General features: G+C 49.2%; 1 protein-coding gene across 1 annotated transcript in view; it reads left to right on the forward strand.

Moving 5' to 3' along the window:
• Window positions 1-254: 254 nt before the first annotated feature.
• Window positions 255-20,269, forward strand: part of ndufa10 (NADH:ubiquinone oxidoreductase subunit A10) — a 106,981-nt gene continuing 86,966 nt past the window's right edge. The window contains exons 1-2 of the mRNA XM_072480987.1: window positions 255-399; window positions 1,677-1,845. Coding sequence (XP_072337088.1) covers window positions 331-399; window positions 1,677-1,845 — 238 coding nt within the window. The 5' untranslated portion in view covers window positions 255-330. The remainder of the gene's footprint in view (window positions 400-1,676; window positions 1,846-20,269) is intronic.

A 20,269-nucleotide genomic window follows, 5' to 3' on the forward strand; every position in this document is an offset into this window, starting at 1 on the left:
TAACATCGGTGCGGTAAGACTTGATGAGCTGTGCCATGTCTGACCACTGGTCGAGGGCTAGCTGCACTCGGATTAGCCGACCGCGGTTGGCATATCGGAAATCCTAGCGTTTTCCTTGTGGGATGAGGGGCAACTTGCTGTCGGGCACTCTATTTCGGAGTTATTGTAGTCACTGGTTATTGCAGTTGTATTTGGGGGGTTATTGTGGTTTTGGGAGGTAGTTGAGGGAGGGGCTTTAATTGATTTCTTTTTGCAGCTGTATTAGGCACTGCGGTTGGCCGCCTCTGCAGCTCTAGACGCGCCAGCATTTGAGGAAGGACCCTGGACAAGATGGCGTCGCGGAGGCTGCTGGCGGCGGCCCGGGGAGTTCGAGAGCCCCTAAAACCCGGGGGCAGCGCGGTGAGTGTCCGGCCTGGCCCACGGGGGAGGCGGTGAGGTCCCGGCCGTGGGGGAAGTCACTGGGGAGGGGGTCCGGCCCGGTCGGAGGCCGGGTTGAGGGACAAGGTCGGTGACTGCGGTCATGGGGAGGTCAGGGTGAGAGGATTTGAGCTTTATTTCTAATGTTTTTTTAAAATAAAATCCACCAGCCTGAGGCTCGTACTCGGGGTCTAAGCAGGCTTGATTCAGAAATGTCACTGCGGAAATCTGAAATAAAAACAGAAAATTCTGGATAAACTGAAGGATCATTTGGACTCAAAACCTTAACTCTGTTTCTCTGTTCACAGATGCTGCCAGACCTGCTGAGTTTATCCAGCATTTTCTGTTTCTATTCAGAACAGATGTAACAACTCCAGACTGGGCATCCATGAGGGCATCAGCAGTATTGTATTCAACCACATTCTGCAACTCATGGCCCGCCATATCCTCCACTCTACCATTACCACCAAGCCAGGGTATCATAGAATTTACAGTGCAGAAGGAATCCATTGAGTCTGCACTGGCCCTTGCAAAGAGCACCCCACTCAAGCCCACGTCTCTACCCTATCCCCGTAACCCAGTAACCTCTACTTAACCTTTTTGAATACTATGGGCAATTTGGCATGGCCAATCCACCTAACCCACGCATCTTTGGACTGTGGGAAGAAATCGGAACATCCGGAGGAAACCCGCGCAGACACTGTGAGAACGTGCAGACAGTGACCCAAGCTGGGACCCTGGAGTTGTGAAGCAACTGTGCTAACCACTATGTTACCGTGCTGTCCAACTCTATTTCAATGAGAAGTGCAGTGGGGCATGCTAGGAAGCTAAAGATACGGCTGAAGCATTTGCAAACAGAAGTGCAGAGTGGATGATCCATCTCGTCCTGAGGTTCCCCAATATCATAGATGCTAGTCATCAGCCAATCGATTCACGTCGTGTTGTCATAGAATGGATGAAGGCGCTAGACGCTGCGAAGGCCACAGATGCTGGCAATATTCTGCCAAAACAAGGCTTCTGCTCCAGAACCATTTGTTCTGGTACAGCTGCTGCAATACTGTCATCCACCCGACAATGTATAAAATTACCTAGGTATATTATGTCCACAAAAGAGTAGAATAAATCCAACCCAGCCAATCTTTTACCATTTATATACCGCAAATCAGTCTCAAAAGCTTGCTATTCAAAGAGCTGTGTGCAGTAGTTTGGGGGGTTTCCTGCGTGCCTTACGACCTGTGTTTTTCTGCATTGTGCTCCAGGCTCGGATCCACACGAGTTCCCACAGAGAGCTGAAGTATGGCTGGTGGGCTTACGTGCTAGGTGAAAGAACAATGAAAAAGTTCAAGAACAACAGTAAAATCATCACCATCGATGGAAATCTGGCTTCTGGAAAAAGTGCCTTGGCGAAAAGTTTGGCTGACAAACTAGGTAAGGTGCTGGGGCTGTTATATTCTTCACCCAGCTAATGTTGAATCTTTCTCTATTATTTGTGCTAACGATTTCTGTTTTGCACTGTGTTCTATCATTTAAGTTGTTGATGTATAATGGTGGTTATTGTGCACTAGGATAATAAGGTAATTTGGGCTGAAATATGTTGCAGTGACCAGCCACAGTTTATATTAACACTAATGTCACCTCCTTGAAATAGTGAATACTCCCAAGCAAAACTATGAAATATCTCTCAGAACCGTGGATGCAATCAATCAAATCTTGCTTCAAAGGAGGCTATATGCTACATTGACACACTCCTGGTTCAGACTCGGAAATGTGGTTTATGGAAGTTATTTTAATGCTGTTTGCAAGGAAACTTTGTGTTATGTGTTACAATTGTAGGAGGAACTGTTAATGTTTAAAGAGAAATTTGAACACCCCAGTGACTTAACTGAAAGAACAACGCCCCCCCCCCCCCCCTTTCAAGAGTTCCCTTGGCTTACAAAACTCTGAAGGTTCATTCACTTTTTCAGGGACCAACCAAAAGGTATGCCGCAGCTCTCCAGAATTCAATTTGATTTCTCCTCTGTTTCAGCTACTCTTCTGAGGTACAGCATTTTATGGGGATCTTTCCATTAGCCTTTGGTTAAGTGACCCTTACGACTGTGGACTCTTTAGCACCAGATTTGGGCCACACTATTATCTCCAAGCTAACTGCATGTTTTCACTGTGGCGTGGAAGGTTACTATAGATTTCTTCCTGTTGCTCCAAGCTAAGCAGATCTTCCAGCCTCCTTTTCCTTTAAGGCCTACACAAGACCAAATCTGTAATTGCCTTCTGTGAAACACCCTGATAAATTATACAAAAGGACCTTCTGAACCCCACAACCCATCTCCATGGCAAGTGGCATGCTTTAGGTTATTCCAAAACAATGCAAACTAATTATGTTTTGCCCTCCATGCAACTCTTTCATTCCGTGACCCACATGAATAATTTATATCTCAAAGGGAGACTTGCTGGGTCCATGTTTACCAACTGGCTCTAGCTTATTTTCATCTTGGAACTAGATTAACAATTTAAATCTTTTGTTGAGACAAATGTTATGATTCTGGCTTTAGTGAGAGATGATTTATCCATTGTTCATTGTTTTTGCACTTCTGACTCTGACCTTGTAGGAGAAACACAAGTCCAATTTAAACTCTTTAATTCCTAAAGCTAAAAGTTCTCTCTAAAGCATTAATATGAGCCATGAACTAGAGGCTTATAATATGGCCCCTGCACCTGCCTACGTTGTTCTGTTCTAACACTCCTCCATACCTTGGCATGGATTCCCACGCTTCATCTGTTTTCAAATGTAGTCCTTGCTACATTACTACGTTAAGCATCAGCTTGAAAGAATGAGAGCACTTGGATTTATATAGTGCCTTTTGTGATCTCTATTTTCCAGCCAAGAAAGTAGAACATAGAACATAGAACAATACAGTGCAGTACAGGCCCTTCGGCCCACGATGTTGCACCGAAACAAAAGCCATCTAACCTACACTATACCATTATCATCCATATGTTTATCCAATAAACTTTTAAATGCCCTCAATGTTGGCGAGTTCACTACTGTAGCAGGTAGGGCATTCCACGGCCTCACTACTCTTTGCGTAAAGAACCTACCCCTGATATCTGTCCTATATCTATTACCCCTCATAGAACATAGAACAATACAGCGCAGTACAGGCCCTTCGGCCCACGATGTTGCACCAAAACAAAAGCCATCTAACCTACACTATGCCATTATCATCCATATGTTTATCCAATAAACTTTTAAATGCCCTCAATGCTGGCGAGTTCACTACTGTAGCAGGTAGGGCATTCCACGGCCTCACTACTCTTTGCGTAAAGAACCTACCTCTGACCTCTGTCCTATATCTATTACCCCTCAGTTTAAAGTTATGTCCCCTCGTGCCAGCCATATCCATCCGCGGGAGAAGGCTCTCACTGTCCACCCTATCCAACCCCCTGATCATTTTGTATGCCTCTATTAAGTCTCCTCTTAACCTTCTTCTCTCCAACGAAAACAACCTCAAGTCCATCAGCCTTTCCTCATAAGATTTTCCCTCCATACCAGGCAACATCCTGGTAAATCTCCTCTGCACCCGCTCCAAAGCCTCCACGTCCTTCCTATAATGCGGTGACCAGAACTGTACGCAATACTCCAAATGCGGCCGTACCAGAGTTCTGTACAGCTGCAACATGACCTCCCGACTCCGGAACTCAATCCCTCTACCAATAAAGGCCAACACTCCATAGGCCTTCTTCACCACCCTATCAACCTGGGCGGCAACTTTCAGGGATCTATGTACATGGACACCTAGATCCCTCTGCTCATCCACACTTTCAAGAACTTTTCCATTAGCCAAATATTCCACATTCCTGTTTTTCCTTCCAAAGTGAATCACCTCACACTTCTCTACATTAAACTCCATTTGCCACCTCTCAGCCTAGCACTGCAGCTTATCTATATCCCTCTGTAACCTGCTACTTCCTTCCACACTATCGACAACACCACCGACTTTAGTATCGTCTGCAAATTTACTCACCCACCCTTCTGCGCCTTCCTCTAGGTCATTGATAAAAATGACAAACAGCAACGGCCCCAGAACAGATCCTTGTGGTACTCCACTTGTGACAGAACTCCATTCTGAACATTTCCCATCAACCACCACCCTCTGTCTTCTTTCAGCTAGCCAATTTCTGATCCACATCTCTAAATCACCCTCAATCCCCAGCCTCCGTATTTTCTGCAATAGCCTACCGTGGGGAACCTTATCAAACGCTTTGCTGAAATCCATATACACCACATCAACTGCTCTACCCTCGTCTACCTGTTCAGTCCCCTTCTCAAAGAACTCAATAAGGTTTGTGAGGCATGACCTACCCTTCACAAAGCCATGCTGACTATCCCTGATCATATTATTCCTATCTAGATGATTATAAATCTTGTCTCTTATAATCCCCTCCAAGACTTTACCCACTACAGACGTGAGGCTCACCGGTCTATAGTTGCCGGGGTTGTCTCTGCTCCCCTTTTTGAACAAAGGGACCACATTTGCTATCCTCCAGTCCTCTGGCACTATTCCTGTATCCAATGATGACATAAAAATCAAAGCCAATGGTCCAGCAATCTCTTCCCTGGCCTCCCAAAGAATCCTAGGATAAATCCCATCAGGTCCCGGGGACTTATCTATTTTCAGCCTATCCAGAATTGCCAACACCTCTTCCCTACGTACCTCAATGCCATCTAATCTATTTACCTGGAGCTCAGCATTCTCCTCCACAACATTATCTTTTTCCTGAGTGAATACTGACGAAAAATATTCATTTAGTATCTCACCTATCTCTTCAGACTCTACACACAACTTCCCATCCCTGTCCTTGACTGGTCCTACTAAAGTACTGCACTGTGTATTCACTGTTGCAATGTTGAAAGTATGGTAGCTAATTTACAAGCTCCCATGAATGAATTACCAGATAATCTGTTGGTTGAGGGGAAAATATTGTCCAGAACCCCAGGGCTAACCTCGCTGCTCTGCATCATGGGGTCCTTTGCAACCAGATGAGAGAGGAAACAAGGCTTCAGTTTGACGTCTCATCCAAATGACATAAGAATTAGGAGCAGGCCATTCGGCTCCTTGAATCAGCTGCACCACTGGATAAGATCATGGCTGGTTTGATTGTGGCCTCAGCTCTGCTCTTCTGTCTGCTTTCTGTAACTAGACTTCGTTGGCAACCAATAATCTATTGGTAATTCAGCCTTAAATCTGTTTAATGAGCCAGCCCCCATTGCTCTCTGGGGAAAAGAAATCCACAGACCAACAACCCTCTGGGAGAAGAAAATTCTCCTGACTGCCGTTTTTAATGGGAAACCCCCAATTTATAAACTCTGCCCCCCATTTTGGATACTCCCACACGGGGAAACATCCTCTCAGCATCCACCCTGTTGAGCCACCTCAGAATCTTCCTGGTTTAGTTAAGATCACCTCTCATTCTTCTAAACTCTAATAAGTACGGGCCCAACCTGCTCAACCTTTACTCAGAAGCCAACCCATTCATCCCAGGAATCAGCCTAGTGACCCTTCGCTGAACTGCTTCTAACACAGTGGTGTCCTTTCTTAAATAAGGAGACCAGAACTGTGTATAGTACTCCAGCTGTTGCAAAACATCTCTCCTTCAATACCCGATTCCCCATGCAATGAAGGCCAATATTCTATTTGCTGTACCGGCAAACTAACTTTGTAATTCCCATACCATGTCACCCAGATCTCTCTCCACCACTGAGTTCTGCTGTCTCTCTCCATTAAATAATATTCTGCTTTTCTATTCTTCCTGCCAAAGAGGGCAAATTCATATATTTCCACATTACATTTCATCTGCCAATTTTTTTCCCACTAACTTAATCTATCTAAACTTCTGATAGCACCTTCAACAGCGCAGCACTCCCTCGCCACTGCACTGGGAGTGTGAGCCTGGAATTGTTTTGCATTCCAGTCTCTAGAGTGAGGCCTGATACCACAGCTTCTGACTCGGAGGGCGAGAGTGCTAACTCATTGAACCACAGTTCAGTTCCTCAATTGCTAGCACAAGTCTAGTCAGAGCACAAGATCTTTTGGGTTTGAGTACGTAATTTGTTGCAATCCTGAGTACCCAAATCATTTTTTCCAATAAAGGGGCAATTTAACATGACCAATCTACCTAACCTGCACATATTTGGGTTGTGGGGGTAAACTCCACGCAGACACTGGGAGAATGTACAAACTCCACACAGATAGTGACCCAGGGCTCGTATCGAACCCTGGTCCTCAGTGCTGTAGGCAGCAGTGCTAACCACTGTGTCACTGCGCCGCCCCATTCGTTTAAACTGACCACACCGTGTGGTCAGGCGTGCTGTTGTTTTGATAAAGCGGTGAAGCAAACCCTTCCCTGAAGTGGATATATAAGATCCTGTGCCACTATTTGAAGAGCTTGATGTTCTCCACTCAATGGAAGAACATCAAACTCTGGTCAGGCAGTAATTTGATGTTTGCTGGATTGTGTGTATGTACATACATATGAACAAGGAGCCATGACCATTTGGCCTCTCGAGCCTGCTCTGCCATTTAATAAGATCATGGCTGATCTGACATTGACGTCAAATCTGCATCCTGCCTACCCCCAATAACCTATCACCCTCTTGCTTACCAATAATCTATCCATCTCTACCTTAATAATATTTAAAGACTCTGCTTCCACTGCTTTTTCAGGAAGAGAGTTCCAAAGACTCGAGCCCCTCAGAGAAAACTTTTCATTCCTCTCCATTATAAATGGATGACCCGTATTTTTAAACAGTGAACCCTAGTTCCAGATTCTCCCACAAGAGGATATATCCTCTCCACATCCACCCTGTCAATACCCCTCCGGATCTTGCATGTTTCAATCAAGGCCCCTCTCACTCTTCTAAACTCCAGCAGGTACAAGCGGTGCTGGTCCAACCTTTCCTCATAAGACAACCCACCCATTCCAGGTATACAGTCTAGTATAATTTCTCTGAACTGCTTCTAATGCATTTATATCCTTCCTTAAGTAAGGGGACCAATACTGTACATGGTACTCCAAATGTGATCTCACCAGTGTCCTGTACAAATGAAGCATAACCTCTCTACTTTTGTATTAAGTCCCCCTCATGATAAATGGCTCCACAGTTCACCACAGAGCGACAGTGACAGCACGTGAGAAAGGAATGCTCTGATTGTAATGGGGTGTGATTAGACGCAGTACAAGTGCAGCGCTTCATTCTTCTTAGTGTTACCATGCATTGCTCCATTCGATATTATAACATAGAAGCTTTCCCAGCAAAGTGTTTAAATAAGATGGGAATCCGTGGCCATGGTGTCTATCAGGATGGCACTGGTATTCCAGGTCACATCCTTGCAAAGCATGATGTATGTTCTTTTTTAATTCTAAATATTTTTATTGAAGCATTTATAAATAAACATCCAACACAACCAAGACCAAAAAGCAAACAAACAGGAGATCACATAATTAAATATGTGACCAACAACCACAGCCCGCCCCCCCTGCCATGTCCCCCCCCCCCACCCTGTCTGCCTTCACCTTTTCTTATTAACCCCAGAACCCCCCAGCTCCCTGCTGACATGTGGACATGGTTCGCGGGCCCCTCCGCATGCCACCCACACCTATCCTCCAGCCCCTCAAAGAACCTAATGATTCTAGCCACTGTCATATGCACACTGTGGACAACTTTTAAATTGAATAAGACTCAGCTTGGCACACAAAGCGGATGCATTCACCCGCCTCAAAGCTTCTTCCCATAACCCAGCCTCCAACTCTGCCCCCAGCTCCTCCTCCCACCTCTGCTTAACTACTCCTATCGGGGCGCCCTCCCACTCCATGAGCTCTTTATAAATCTCTGACACCCTGCCCTCAGCAACCTCTGTTTTCACAGCACTTTATCCTGCAACCCTGGGGCGGCAGATCAGGAAAGGACGGCATCTGTTTTCTCACATAGTTTCACACCTGTAAGTATTGGAACCTGTTTCCGTTGGGCAACTCGTATTCCTCTACCAGTCCCTCCAAACCCGAAAAGCTGCCACACATGAATAGATCCCCAAACTCTCAATCCCTGCCCGCCGCCATCCCTGATACCCCGGGTCCAGCCACCCCTGCCCCCCCCCGGAACAAACTTGTGATTCCCACATATCGGAGCCCAAACAGAGGCCTCCTCGAGCCTCGTGTGCTGTCGCCATTGTCCCCACACCCTCAGGGCCGCCACCACCACCGGACTTGTGGATATCTGGCTGGCGAGAACGGCACAGGTGCCGTTAACAGTACCCCCAGGCTAATGCCCTTACATGAGGCTGCCTCCATCTGCTCCCATACCGACCCCCACAACCCATTGACCAGGAACCGGTGAAGGTGCACCACCACTACCCTCGGCAGCTCGTTTGCCTGCGGCCCCCTCATCAGCACCTTGTGCGCTCGGTTGACCTCCAGGGGACGGTCAAAGGGCACCTCTCCCATCAGCTTTTCCAGCGTTCTGGCACATACGTGGCAGCATCCGCTCCCTCAATGCCTTCAGACATCCCTACAATTCTCAAGTTCACCCTCTGGGAGCGACCTTCTCCTATGTTCGTGCTCCCTCCACCCCCCCCCCCCCCCCCCCCCACCGCCTCCTCCAATTTCTGGATGGCCTGGCCCTGGGACTCCAGCCTCTGCTCCACTCGATCGATTCCCGACTTAAGCAGATCTACAGCCTTGGCTGAACTTCTCATTTAAGAAGTTCACCAGTTAATCCATCGACCATTGGGTAGGCAGCGCAGGCCCTTTACCATCCGCCATCTTAATGTGTGGTGCACGAACATTCTCCTGCCCCCTTCTTCTTGACCCACTTATGGTCCGTGGATCCATCCACCGGTGAAGTCAGACTCCCTCTGGCCAGACCAATACCTTCTTCAGCCACACATCCACCCTCCAAATAGGGAAAAGGTCTGAAAAAACAGCCTCGAGCAGGAGCTTCCAAATATGTGACCGCTCACACCATGTCGCCCAGCATGATGTATGTTCAATACTATTTTGTGTCCGAGCTGAGGTTTGGTTGCATTAAAAAATACAAGCTTTATTACATATTCCTCGATATGATCATAACACAAATGGTGATAGAGGGAGCATGTGAGACGAAACCTGTCGCACCCAATCTCTTCATCGCCCCTTATGTGAAGTGTATGATCTTCATTGAAGAACCAACACCAGCAATTCTGTGTTTGTATAGTGCCTTCAATGTAGGGAAAGTCCCAAGATGTTTCACAGGAGCATTGTTAACCAATGTTTTCCACTGATATAATGCGATATTAGGGCAGATGATCAAAACCTTGACAAAAGTCCAAAAGGAGCATCTTAAGGGATAAAAGTGAGAGTGGGGGATGGTGGGGGAGGGATTTAGGGTGGGGATTCCAGAGCTCAAGATCTTAGCAGCTGAAAGCATGGCAGTGAATAGCGGAGTGATTAAAATCAGGGATGCTCAGGAGGCCAGAATTAGATTTTGGGTGATTGTGGCGCTGGAGAACGTTAGTGAGGGAGGGGAACAAGCGATGGAAGAAGTTGAATACGCCTGAGAATTTAAAGACTCGTGACATTGCTGGATTGGAAACCAGTTCAGGTCATTAGTTGATGGGTGAATGGGACATAGTGAGATTTGGGCAGCAGAGTAGGTTGAAGCTTCTAGTGTTTGATCAGGGGTGGGTTAGGATGGTCCAGTCTAAAGGCACCACTAGCATGGACCAAGGTTTTCAGTGGCATATGAGTTGCAGGGCAGAGTTGGCAGTGTTACCCTAGCGGTCTTGGTGATGGCACAGCTTTATGGTCAAAATCTCATCTTGGGGTCAAACATGACGGTAAGATTGCGAATGGTCTAGTACCGCCTCAGACAGTTGCCATGGAGAGGGATGGGATGAATGTCCCAACCTCTGATCTTATTCTGGAGGGTAGGTCATTGATGAAGTGGATATAGATGATTGGACCTTGGACACTACCCTGAGGAACTCCTCAGTGATATCCTTGGACTGAGATGATTGCCCTACAACAACCACAGCCATCTTCCTTTTTCCTAGGTCTGATTCCAATCAGCAGAGAGTTGCCCCTCTGATTCCCATTGACTCCAATTTAGCTAGGGCTCCTTGATGCCATATTAGGTCAAATGCTGCCTTGATGCCAAGGGCAGTCACTCTCACCTCACCTCTGGAGTTCAGCTCTTTTGTCCATGTTTGAACCAAGGCTGTAATGAGGTCAGGAGCTGAGTGTCCCTGATGGAACCCAAAATGAGCATTGCTGAGCAGGCTATTGCTGATTTAAGTGCTGCTTAATAGCACTGTTGACGACTCCTTCCATCATTTTGGTAATTGAGAGTAGACTAGTGAGGGGGTAAAATGCCAGTGTTGTAGTTCTACAGGAAGAGCTTGGCTAGAGGTGTGGATAGATTGAGTATACATCTTCAGTGCTACTATCAGGATGTTGTTAGGGCCGAAGCCCTTGGTTGTATCCAGTGCCTTCAGTCGTTTCTTGATGACATGTAGGGTGAATCGAATCTTCCCAATCTGTGGATGCTAAAACACATTACAATTAATCCTTTGTTGCTCTTTCTTTATTTGACTCTGAATATGGTGGTCAATATGGTCGCCTTCCTTAATTCTAATTACGTTTGCTCTAGAGTCGCCAGGTATCTTTCGATACCGCCACAAGGTTCAAACCGAATACTGACCAAAGACTCGATACACCAGTTAGTTAGTTCAAAGTCAAATGCTTATTTATTTGCACACACAGTTAAATATACTCATGCACAAATACTACAGACTAAACTATCACTACTGCTAAAGCCTATACTTAGCTTCGGGCGCCCACTCAGTCAGAGGAACAATGGCCGTTGTTCGGATTTGAGGCTGCTGGGGTCAAGGTGGTGAAGGGGAACAGCTAAGGTTGCCTGTCTGGTAGCGTGCGTTGACCTTGGACTTACTTGCTTCTGGTGCAGCTGGTGGACAGGTCTCTTCTTGGTGAGAGCCGGGTCCAAGAGAACGATTCTCTCTTAGGGGCTCCTTCTTATACCCAAAGGGGCTTCGTGGTCTTTTGGGCGGGCCTTGAACTTGGCCCCAATCAATTGGGCTGTTTGTTGATCATTCATATTGATCTCGTCCAATAAAGGGGTGGGTGCCCTGATGGTTGGGCATGTCCCAGGTGGCCGTTGGCCTGCTTTATTTCGGTCTCCTCTGGCGTCGGGGTGTCTGCCTTAGTATCGGTTACTCAAATGTTACTGTTTTGTTCCCGGAGATGGGCCATTAGTATGCTAATGGGCCTGCAGTTTAGGTCTTGGCTGGGAGCTGCAGCTCCAATAAACAGACAAACCCTGAACCTGCTTGTTTTCTCAGTATTGTCCATTTTCCCTGCAATCTTTGCAAAGTGTCCATTTTGTAATCGGGAAGTGGCCATCCCAGATGTCTATACTCCCTCCTTGTGATCCTCAACGCGAAGCGTGAAGGATCACATTACCGCACTGCCTTCGTTCTCTGACCAAGCGGGACACCCATAAGCACTTCACGGGCTCTATACTGCCCTATCCTATGAATCGCAATTTTTACCTGAAATCATTTTACATACATACATCATTATAAAACTCTACGGGGCGCTATGACATTCAGGCATGCATTACAAAATAAAAAAACTGGAACCTCTAACTATCCTCAATAAACTATCCTCACTCAAACAATCAAAAATAGTCTACAACACTTTAAACTGTACAAATAGCAGCAACACAAGTTTCTCTGGCTTGGCAGTCAAGCACGAAGGTTTACATTTCTTTTATTGAATGAACAAAACACACACAAAGAAAAACGGATGCACTTTAATTCACTCAAGGCGTTGGGGGGTTTGGTGAAGTCCGAAAATAGGGGACCTAAACGTGTATACCGAGGTACGAGAGGAAGAGGCTCTCCTTCGCCATTTTCTGAGTCTAAGTGTCTGCACGACACTGCAGAGTATCGCCAGTACTAAGAGTGCTTCTACGATGTAAGATAGTGAATACCAGGTGATAAACGTGTCACACCAGGTCGGGGTGTCGGTAACTATCTCGGGGTTAACTATCTCTGGGTACAGTGTACGGCAGGGGTGGGAATCATTCACGGCCTATGTGGTAGGGGTCGGGGGGGGCGGGGGGGGGGGGGGGGGTAGCGTCCGCGCGCAACTGAAGGGATCCCGCTAAGATCCTGGTGAAAAACATGAAGGTTGTCTTCATCTTTCCTTTTGTCGGTCTTTTTCTTCCTCTGAGGTTCCGGAGTTCTGTGGACACAAGCATAATATCTGTTATTATCTTGTTTAAGATCTCATATGTCTGTCTCTCTGTCCTTTGTTGCCAATTACCCATTATAATTGGTCACCACCTGTGGCTCCCTCATTTAAAATTTTTTTAAAAATCTGAATATTTGGACAAGACATCCGAGAGAAATACTGACACAGTGCGAGCCGTCTTGGAGCCTGTGCGATCTACCATCCTAGTGTTTGAGGAAATAAATAGCATATGGAAGCAATCTAAGGGTCGCCAGAAACAAACTAAAGAATTTCGAACTTAATGAGCCAAAATGGGGTGTGTATGGACTGCGGCGGGTAAGAATGGGTGGAATCCCCGGGTAGGACGGTGATCAGTGCCGTTTGTGCTCGACCTGAGCGTAGCTGACCAGAGGGGGGTCCTCAGGCAGAGCGGGCACCAGTGCTCCACTACCTGAGTGACCGGCAAGAACGGGTAAGGATGTGGTCGTCGTGGGGGCTGCCTCGTGATTACCTTCAAATCAGGACAGTAGCTATGATTGGTGTCTGCGGACAAACTTGTTCCTCTAATAGCCATTGGGCATCAGAAGGGTAGTTCTGACTGCATCAAGATGTGGCATGGGGCCATGAAAACTTTTAAATTCACAAACAACATTTAACATGTACGTTAAACGAATAAACATACGACAAACGTGGCGCAGGTTCCATCAGAAAAGACACCGTATCACTCCATCGGTTCCTTTTTGCTGTTATGTGGACACCTCATTGCTCAGTAGCGAACAGGGTAGCAAAGGGATTTGTTTGGTGGGAGTCAGACTCTGTCATCATCTCCCGGCTGCCGTACTCTTGACTGGAGTAGTTTGGCTAAAGCTGCTTGGGGCGAATTGGGGTCTGGAACCTGCCTTCGCTAGGGCGTCTGCTTTAACGTTACCGGGGGGGAAGAACGGTGATGACTGAACCTTAATGATACCATATTTCCTATCTTTAGCTGTCTCTAGGATATGCCGGAGTAATGGGGCTGAGGGTAGGGGCGTCTGCTGGGGTTGGAAATGAGTCAGGCTGGTCTACAATATAAGCTATGGCTGCCAGTTCTGCCTGCGAGCCTAGATGTCCTGGCAACTTTAATGAAATCTCTTCAAGGGCGGCCCTGCACATCCTCTACATAAATGCCGCAACCGGTGATTCTCTTTCCATTCAAAACTGGAGGAGCCATCCACATACATTTTCAGGGGTGCGCACGTGTCTGTGGGCTGGGGTCTCTGGGGTGTATTACCTACTTTCCTGGGAGCTGACTTGGGTATAAATGGGCCTGAATTATGGTTTGTGGTGATGATCTCACACTCGTGGGTGCCTGCATATTGCAAATTGTCGACTAGGAAAATGTGGGTCTTGGTTCTTTGAACTGTAATGACCCGTCCCTGTAAAAGAAGGCTCCAATGGGCTGCGCGGATTTGGCTGACTGTGCCATCTTTTATTTTTTAACAAACCATTTTATTAAGGTATTTTTTGGCATTGTAAACAGTTACAGATAATAGAAATGTGCAAACATCAATATGAAACCAATACTTCAATCAAATCATACTGCACATGCCCGCTCCTCTCCCCTAGACACTACCCGCCTATTTATCCCTCCTACTCTACTCTAATCCCCCCCCCCCCCCCCCTGCTGACGTTCACTCTCCCGCGAAGAAGTCGATGAATGGTTGCCACCTTCGGGTGAACCCCAGTACAGATCCCCTCAAGGTGAAAACCCAGAAAACTTGACATGTCCGAAAGCCATAGTTCGGTCTTCGGGGGTTTTGAGTCCCTCCATGCCAGCAGTATTCGTCGCCGGGCTATTCGGGAAGCAAAGGCCTGAACATCTGCCTCTTTCTCCCCCTGGACTCCCGGGTCTTCCGAAACCCCGAAAATTGCCACCCCTTGACTCGTCACCACCCTTGTTTTCAGCACCCGGGACATGACCCCCGCAAATCCCTCCCAGGACATGCCCAAAACATTTGAACATGGTTCGCTGGTCCTCCCGTGCATCGAGCGCACTTGTCCTCTACCCCAAAGAATTTGCTCATCCGCGCTACCATCATGTGGGCCCGGTGAACAACCTTAAATTGAATCAGGCTGAGCCTGGCACATGTTGCGGTTGAGCTTGCCCTAGTCAGGGCTTCCGCCCACAGCCCGTCCTCTATCTCCCCGCCAAGCTCCTCCTCCCATTTGAGTTTCAGTTCCTCCGTCTGGGACTCTTCCCCCTTCATGAGCACCTTGTAGATATCCGAGATTCCACCCTCTCCTCCTTCTCCTCTAGAGACAATTCTGTCCTGGATCCCTATTGGCGGGAGGAATGGGAAGGATGGGACCTGTCCGCGTCCAAAGTCCCGCATCTGTAAGTACCTAAAGTCATTTCCCCTTACCAGCCCAAATTTCTCCTCCAAGCCCCTCCAACTTGCAAAGCTCCCCTCCAGGAACATATCGCCCACCCCCGCCATGTTCGAAACCCTCCATCCATGTTCCCAAGGGCGAATCGATGGTTATCACATATTGGAGCCCAGACAGACGCACCCCCCCCCCCTACATGCCTCCTCCACTGACCCCATATCCGCAGAGCCCCCCCCACTACCGGGCTGGTGGAGTACCTGGCCGGCGACAGCGCTAGGGGAGCCGTGACCAGGACTGCCAAACTGGTGCCCCTGTACGAAGCCGCCTCCACTCGCTCCCAGATAGACCCCGTACCCACCATCCACTTCCTTATCATGGCTATGTTAGCCGCCCAGTAGTAGTTGATCAGACTCGGCAATACCAGTCCCCCCTCGCTGTGGCTCCTTTCAAGCATCGCCTTTTTCACCTGCGGGGATTTTCCCGCCCAGACAAAGCTCATGATGATTTTGCCAGTCCTTTTGTAGAAGGACCGTGGGATATAGATCGGGAGGCACTGGAAGATGAACAGAAAACTAGGGAGGATTGTCATCTTTACAGTCTGCACCCTCCCCGCCAGTGACAGCGGGAGTGCATCCCAGCTCCGAAACTCCCTCTTCATTTGTTCCACCTGTATCCCCAAGTACCGGAAACTTTCCTCCACCAGCCTAAATGCCCCCCCCCCCCCCAATGTCATTCCCTTCCACCCCTTCGCAGCTCTCAAAGTCATCGCCAACGGCTCTATGGCCAGTGCGAACAGCAACGGGGAGAGTGGGCACCCCTGTCTGGTCCTGCGGTGTAGTCTGAAATAATCTGACATCCTGTTCGTCCTAACGCTAGTTTTTGGGGCCTGGTACAATAGTCTGACCCAATTAACCAGTCCATTCCCGAACCCAAACCGTCCAAGCACCTCCCACAAATAGCCCCACTTCACGCTGTCGAAGGCCTTCTCAGCGTCCATTGCCACCACTACCTCCACCTCCTTGCCCATCGGGGCATCATGATCACATTAAGCAATTTTCTCAAATTAGCTGTCAGCTGCCTGCCTTTCACAAACCCTGTCTGATCGTCCCCAATCACCTCCGGTACACAGTCCTCAATTCTAATCACCAGGACCTTGGCCAGGAGCTTGGCATCCACATTGATCAGAGAGATTGGCCTGTATGCCCCGCAGGATTCCGGGTCCTTGTCCCGCTTCAATATCAGCGAGATGGTGGCTTGCGACATCGTTGGTGGCAGGGTTCCTCTGTCCCTTGCCTCATTAAAAACCCTTGTCCGGACCGGTCCCACTATCTCCGAGAACTTTTTGTAAAACTCTACTGGGTATCCATCCGGTCCCGGGGCATTGCCTGACTGCATGGCCTTTAGGCCCCCCCAAAACCTCCTCCGCTCTAATCGGGGCCCCCAGCCCGTCCACTAGTCCCCTGCCTACCTTTGGGAAGGTTAGTCCATCCAGGAACCTTTTCATCTCTTCCGGGGGTTCGGAAGTGTACAGCTTACTATAGAAGTCCCAAAATACCTTATTCAGTCCAGCCGGGTGGTCCACTCTGCTCCCCTCCCCATCAACCACTCTACTTATTTCCCTGGCCGCATCCCTCTTCCTGAGTTGCTGCGCTAGCAATCCGCTGGCCTTCTCCCCATGCTCATACACCACTCCCCTCGCCTTCCAAAGTTGTTCCACGGCCCTACTCGTGGATAGCACCCCCAGTTCCACCTGCAATTTCCTTCTCTCCCTGAGTAGGTCCTCTCCCGGGGACCCCCCATGCTCCTCGTCTATCCGGTGAATCTGTCTATTTCTGCTCTGTCCGCCCTGACCCTGTGAGCCCGAATTGAGATCAGCTCCCCCCTCACTACTGCCTTCAGCGCCTCCCACAGGATCGCTGCTGAACCCTCCCCCGTATCGTTCACCTGCAAGTAATTTTGCATACACTTCTGAAGTCTCTCACATATCCCCTCCTCCGACAACAGTCCTACATCTAACCTCCATTGCGGGCATTGGTAATTTCCCCCCCCCCCCCACCCGACCTGCAGGTCCACCCAGTGCGGGGCATGGTCCGAGATAGCGATTGCTGAGTATTCCGTATTCTTTACCTCCCCTACACAGTCCCTGCTCACGATAAAAAAAAAATCAATCCTAGAATATACTTTATGAACATGCGAATAAAACGAGTAGCCCTTCCCGTCGGCTGTCTGGCTCTCCATGGGTCCACAGCCCCCATTTGCTCCATGAACCCTTTCAGCTCCCTTGCCATTGCTGGGAGTCTGCCCATTCTGGGACATGACTGCCAGCCATGGGTCAAGGACCGTATTAAAGTCCCCCCCCCCCCCCATTATCAACTTTCCGGGATCTTCCCCAGCACCCTTTTGATAAAGTCAATGTCATCCCAGTTCGGCGCATATATGTTCACCAGCACCACTCTTCTCCCCTCCAGCTTGCCCCTTACCATAAGGAATCTGCCCCCGCTGTCTGCGACTACGCCCTCCGCCTCAAATTGAACCCGCTTATTGATCATAATTGCTACCCCCCTGGCTTAGAATCCAAGTCCGAGTGGAAGACCTGGCTGATCCAGCCCTTCCTTAGCCTAGTCTGGTCAGACACTTTCAGATGTGTCTCCTGCAACATAATTATGTCCGCCTTTGGAGCCCGCAAATGTACGAACACACATGCCCTTTTAACTGGCCCAGTTAGTCCCCTTACATTCCAGGTGATCAGCCTGGTTGGGGGGCACAGCCGTCCGTATCCCCCCCCCCCCCCTTTGCTGGTCAGCCATAACCTTTCTTGGGCCCGCCCCCGGCCCATGCGCCGTGCCATTCCTGGCTCGCCTCTTGGCTGCCTCCACCCCTGACCTCCTTTCCATTACCTACTTCAGATCCCCCCCACGTCAGCGAAATAACCCCCCCCCTGCCATCCACTGGCTGTATTCTCTCCCCCCCCCCCCCCCACCCCCACCTGACTTCCTTGACTAGCCAATCTGCTAGCCCGGTGACTCGCCGCTTCGGCGCCCCCTTGTCTCACTCCCATTGTTTCCCCGACCTCATCTCCCACTCCCCAGCACACCACCCCCCACTCCGACCCACTGGAGCAGTCTCACTAAGATGGGAAAGATCAAACAAGATGCAAACCTCAAACAGCAACGCGAGGCTGCTCCAGGTACAATACAGTTCCAGCTGTGTACACAGAAAAGTGTTAACCCACGTCCCTTTCTGAACACCAAAAAATATATATATAACACCGCAATAACCCAGTACCCGTACATCCCCCATCCGAAACAAACATAAAAACCATAGACATAAATGAAACAAAAGCCCCCAACCAACATCTTTAATCCCCATTGCTGACCGGCCACCCTTTTGTTACAATACAGGCTCCAGCGCACTCAGAGAGCCCAACAAAAGGTACCCACCACAACAGAAGAACAAAAAGAGAGAGAAAAAAAAAACAACAGCAAAAAGGAAAAAGACCATTCGAGAGAGGGGGGGATACCCTCCCCCCACATCCCCCACAGGCAAAAGCTGCCCACAAAACATACACCACAAGGCACCTTTAAAGCAGTAAACAGTCGACCAGCAGTCCAGGCTCATTAGGCGTCCCTTCAAACGGTAATTCTCGGACCCTAGCTTGCGTCCGTGGGTCCTTTTTCCGAGACCAGCCCCTAATCCCTCACAAAGTCCATAGCTTCTTTGGGCTCGGAGAAGTAGTGGCGTTGGCCCTGATGCGTAACCCAAAGACGGGCCGGGAAGAGCAGACCAAGCTTCACGTGCTTTTTGAACAACACCTCCTTAACTTGTTTAAAGGCTGCTCGCCGCCTGGCCACCTCCTGGCTTAGATCCTGGTAAATGCGAAGGACACTGTTATTCCACGTGCTGCTCTGAGTGCTCTTTGCCCACTGCAGCACCTGCTCCTTCGCCACAAACCTGTGGAACCTAACCACCATCGGACGGGCCCCCGGGTGCACCTGTCTCGCCTGTACTCTGTGTGCCCCCTCAAGCTCCGGCGGTTGCGGACAGGCTTCAGCCCCCATCAGCTGCATCAACAGGTCTGCCACGAACGCTGTGGCATCAGCTCCCTCCGCCCCTCTGGGAGGCCGATGATCCTCAGATTTTGTCTACGGGGCTCTATTTTCCAGCTCCTCTACTCTGTCCAGCAGTCTTCTCTGTCTCTCCTTCAACCCGTCGACTTCTAGCGCAGCAATCGTCTGCGCGTCCGCCTGCTCCTCCACCGCCTCCCCCAGCTCCTTAACTTTTTCGTCCTGAGCATCCAGTCTCTGGTTCAGCTGATCCACTGCCTTCTGAAGTGGGTCCAAGTTATCCCGCTTCAACGACTCAAAACTGCTCTTTATCACCTGCAGCATGTTTTCCAGCGCCTGCTGGATCGCCGGGTCCGCAGGTCCGCCATCTTTGCTCCCGGGTCAGCTTCCCCTGCACCTTGCCTTTGTCCCTTCCTCTCCCGTTTGCGCTGCTTTCTGGCAGTTCCATCCAGCTCTGCTCGCTCCTTGGCCCCCCATGGCCGTCCTTTCAGCGCTCCACAGCCCCGCAAAACCGGGGAATCAGGTCCTCAAATTCCGCCAGAGTGAGAGCCCCCGAATGTGCAGCTCACTCACTCATTGCCGCCACCGGAAGTCGACTGTGCCATCTTTAAGTCGACCGTCTAATAACAGCTATGTTGGGGTGTGTTCAGTGAGAATGGTGATGGGATTGAGTCCTGTAATTTAGGCAAAGTACTGTACTGCCCAAAAAACTGAGAGCAGGTGCTTTTCGCAGGCATAAAATCCTTGCTCGAAAGGATCTAACACGCATGAGGCGTATGCCACAGGGCGTAATTGGTCATGGTGTTCCTAGAGGAGCACGGCCGAAAGGGTTCGGTCGGTGCTTGCTACTTCGATTGCGTACTGGGAAAGTGGGTCTAGGACCTGTAATGCGGGGGCTGTGCTGAGGGCTCTCTTTAAAGCATCCACGGTATCCGTGTGCTGTGGAAGCCATTCCCAAGGTGCCTGCTTCTTGAGAAGGTCGGATAGGGGCGCTGCTTTTGTGGCGAAACCGTCAATGTGGTTTTGGCAGTAGCCAACCAGTCCTAGAAATGACCGGAGGGCTGAGACATTATGGGGAAGGGGCAATTTGACGATCGAGTCAATTCTCTTTTGCTCGATCTCGCATTTACCAT

This window comes from Scyliorhinus torazame, chromosome 2 (genome assembly GCF_047496885.1).
Source record: "Scyliorhinus torazame isolate Kashiwa2021f chromosome 2, sScyTor2.1, whole genome shotgun sequence".
Classification (NCBI taxonomy): Eukaryota; Metazoa; Chordata; class Chondrichthyes; order Carcharhiniformes; family Scyliorhinidae; genus Scyliorhinus; species Scyliorhinus torazame.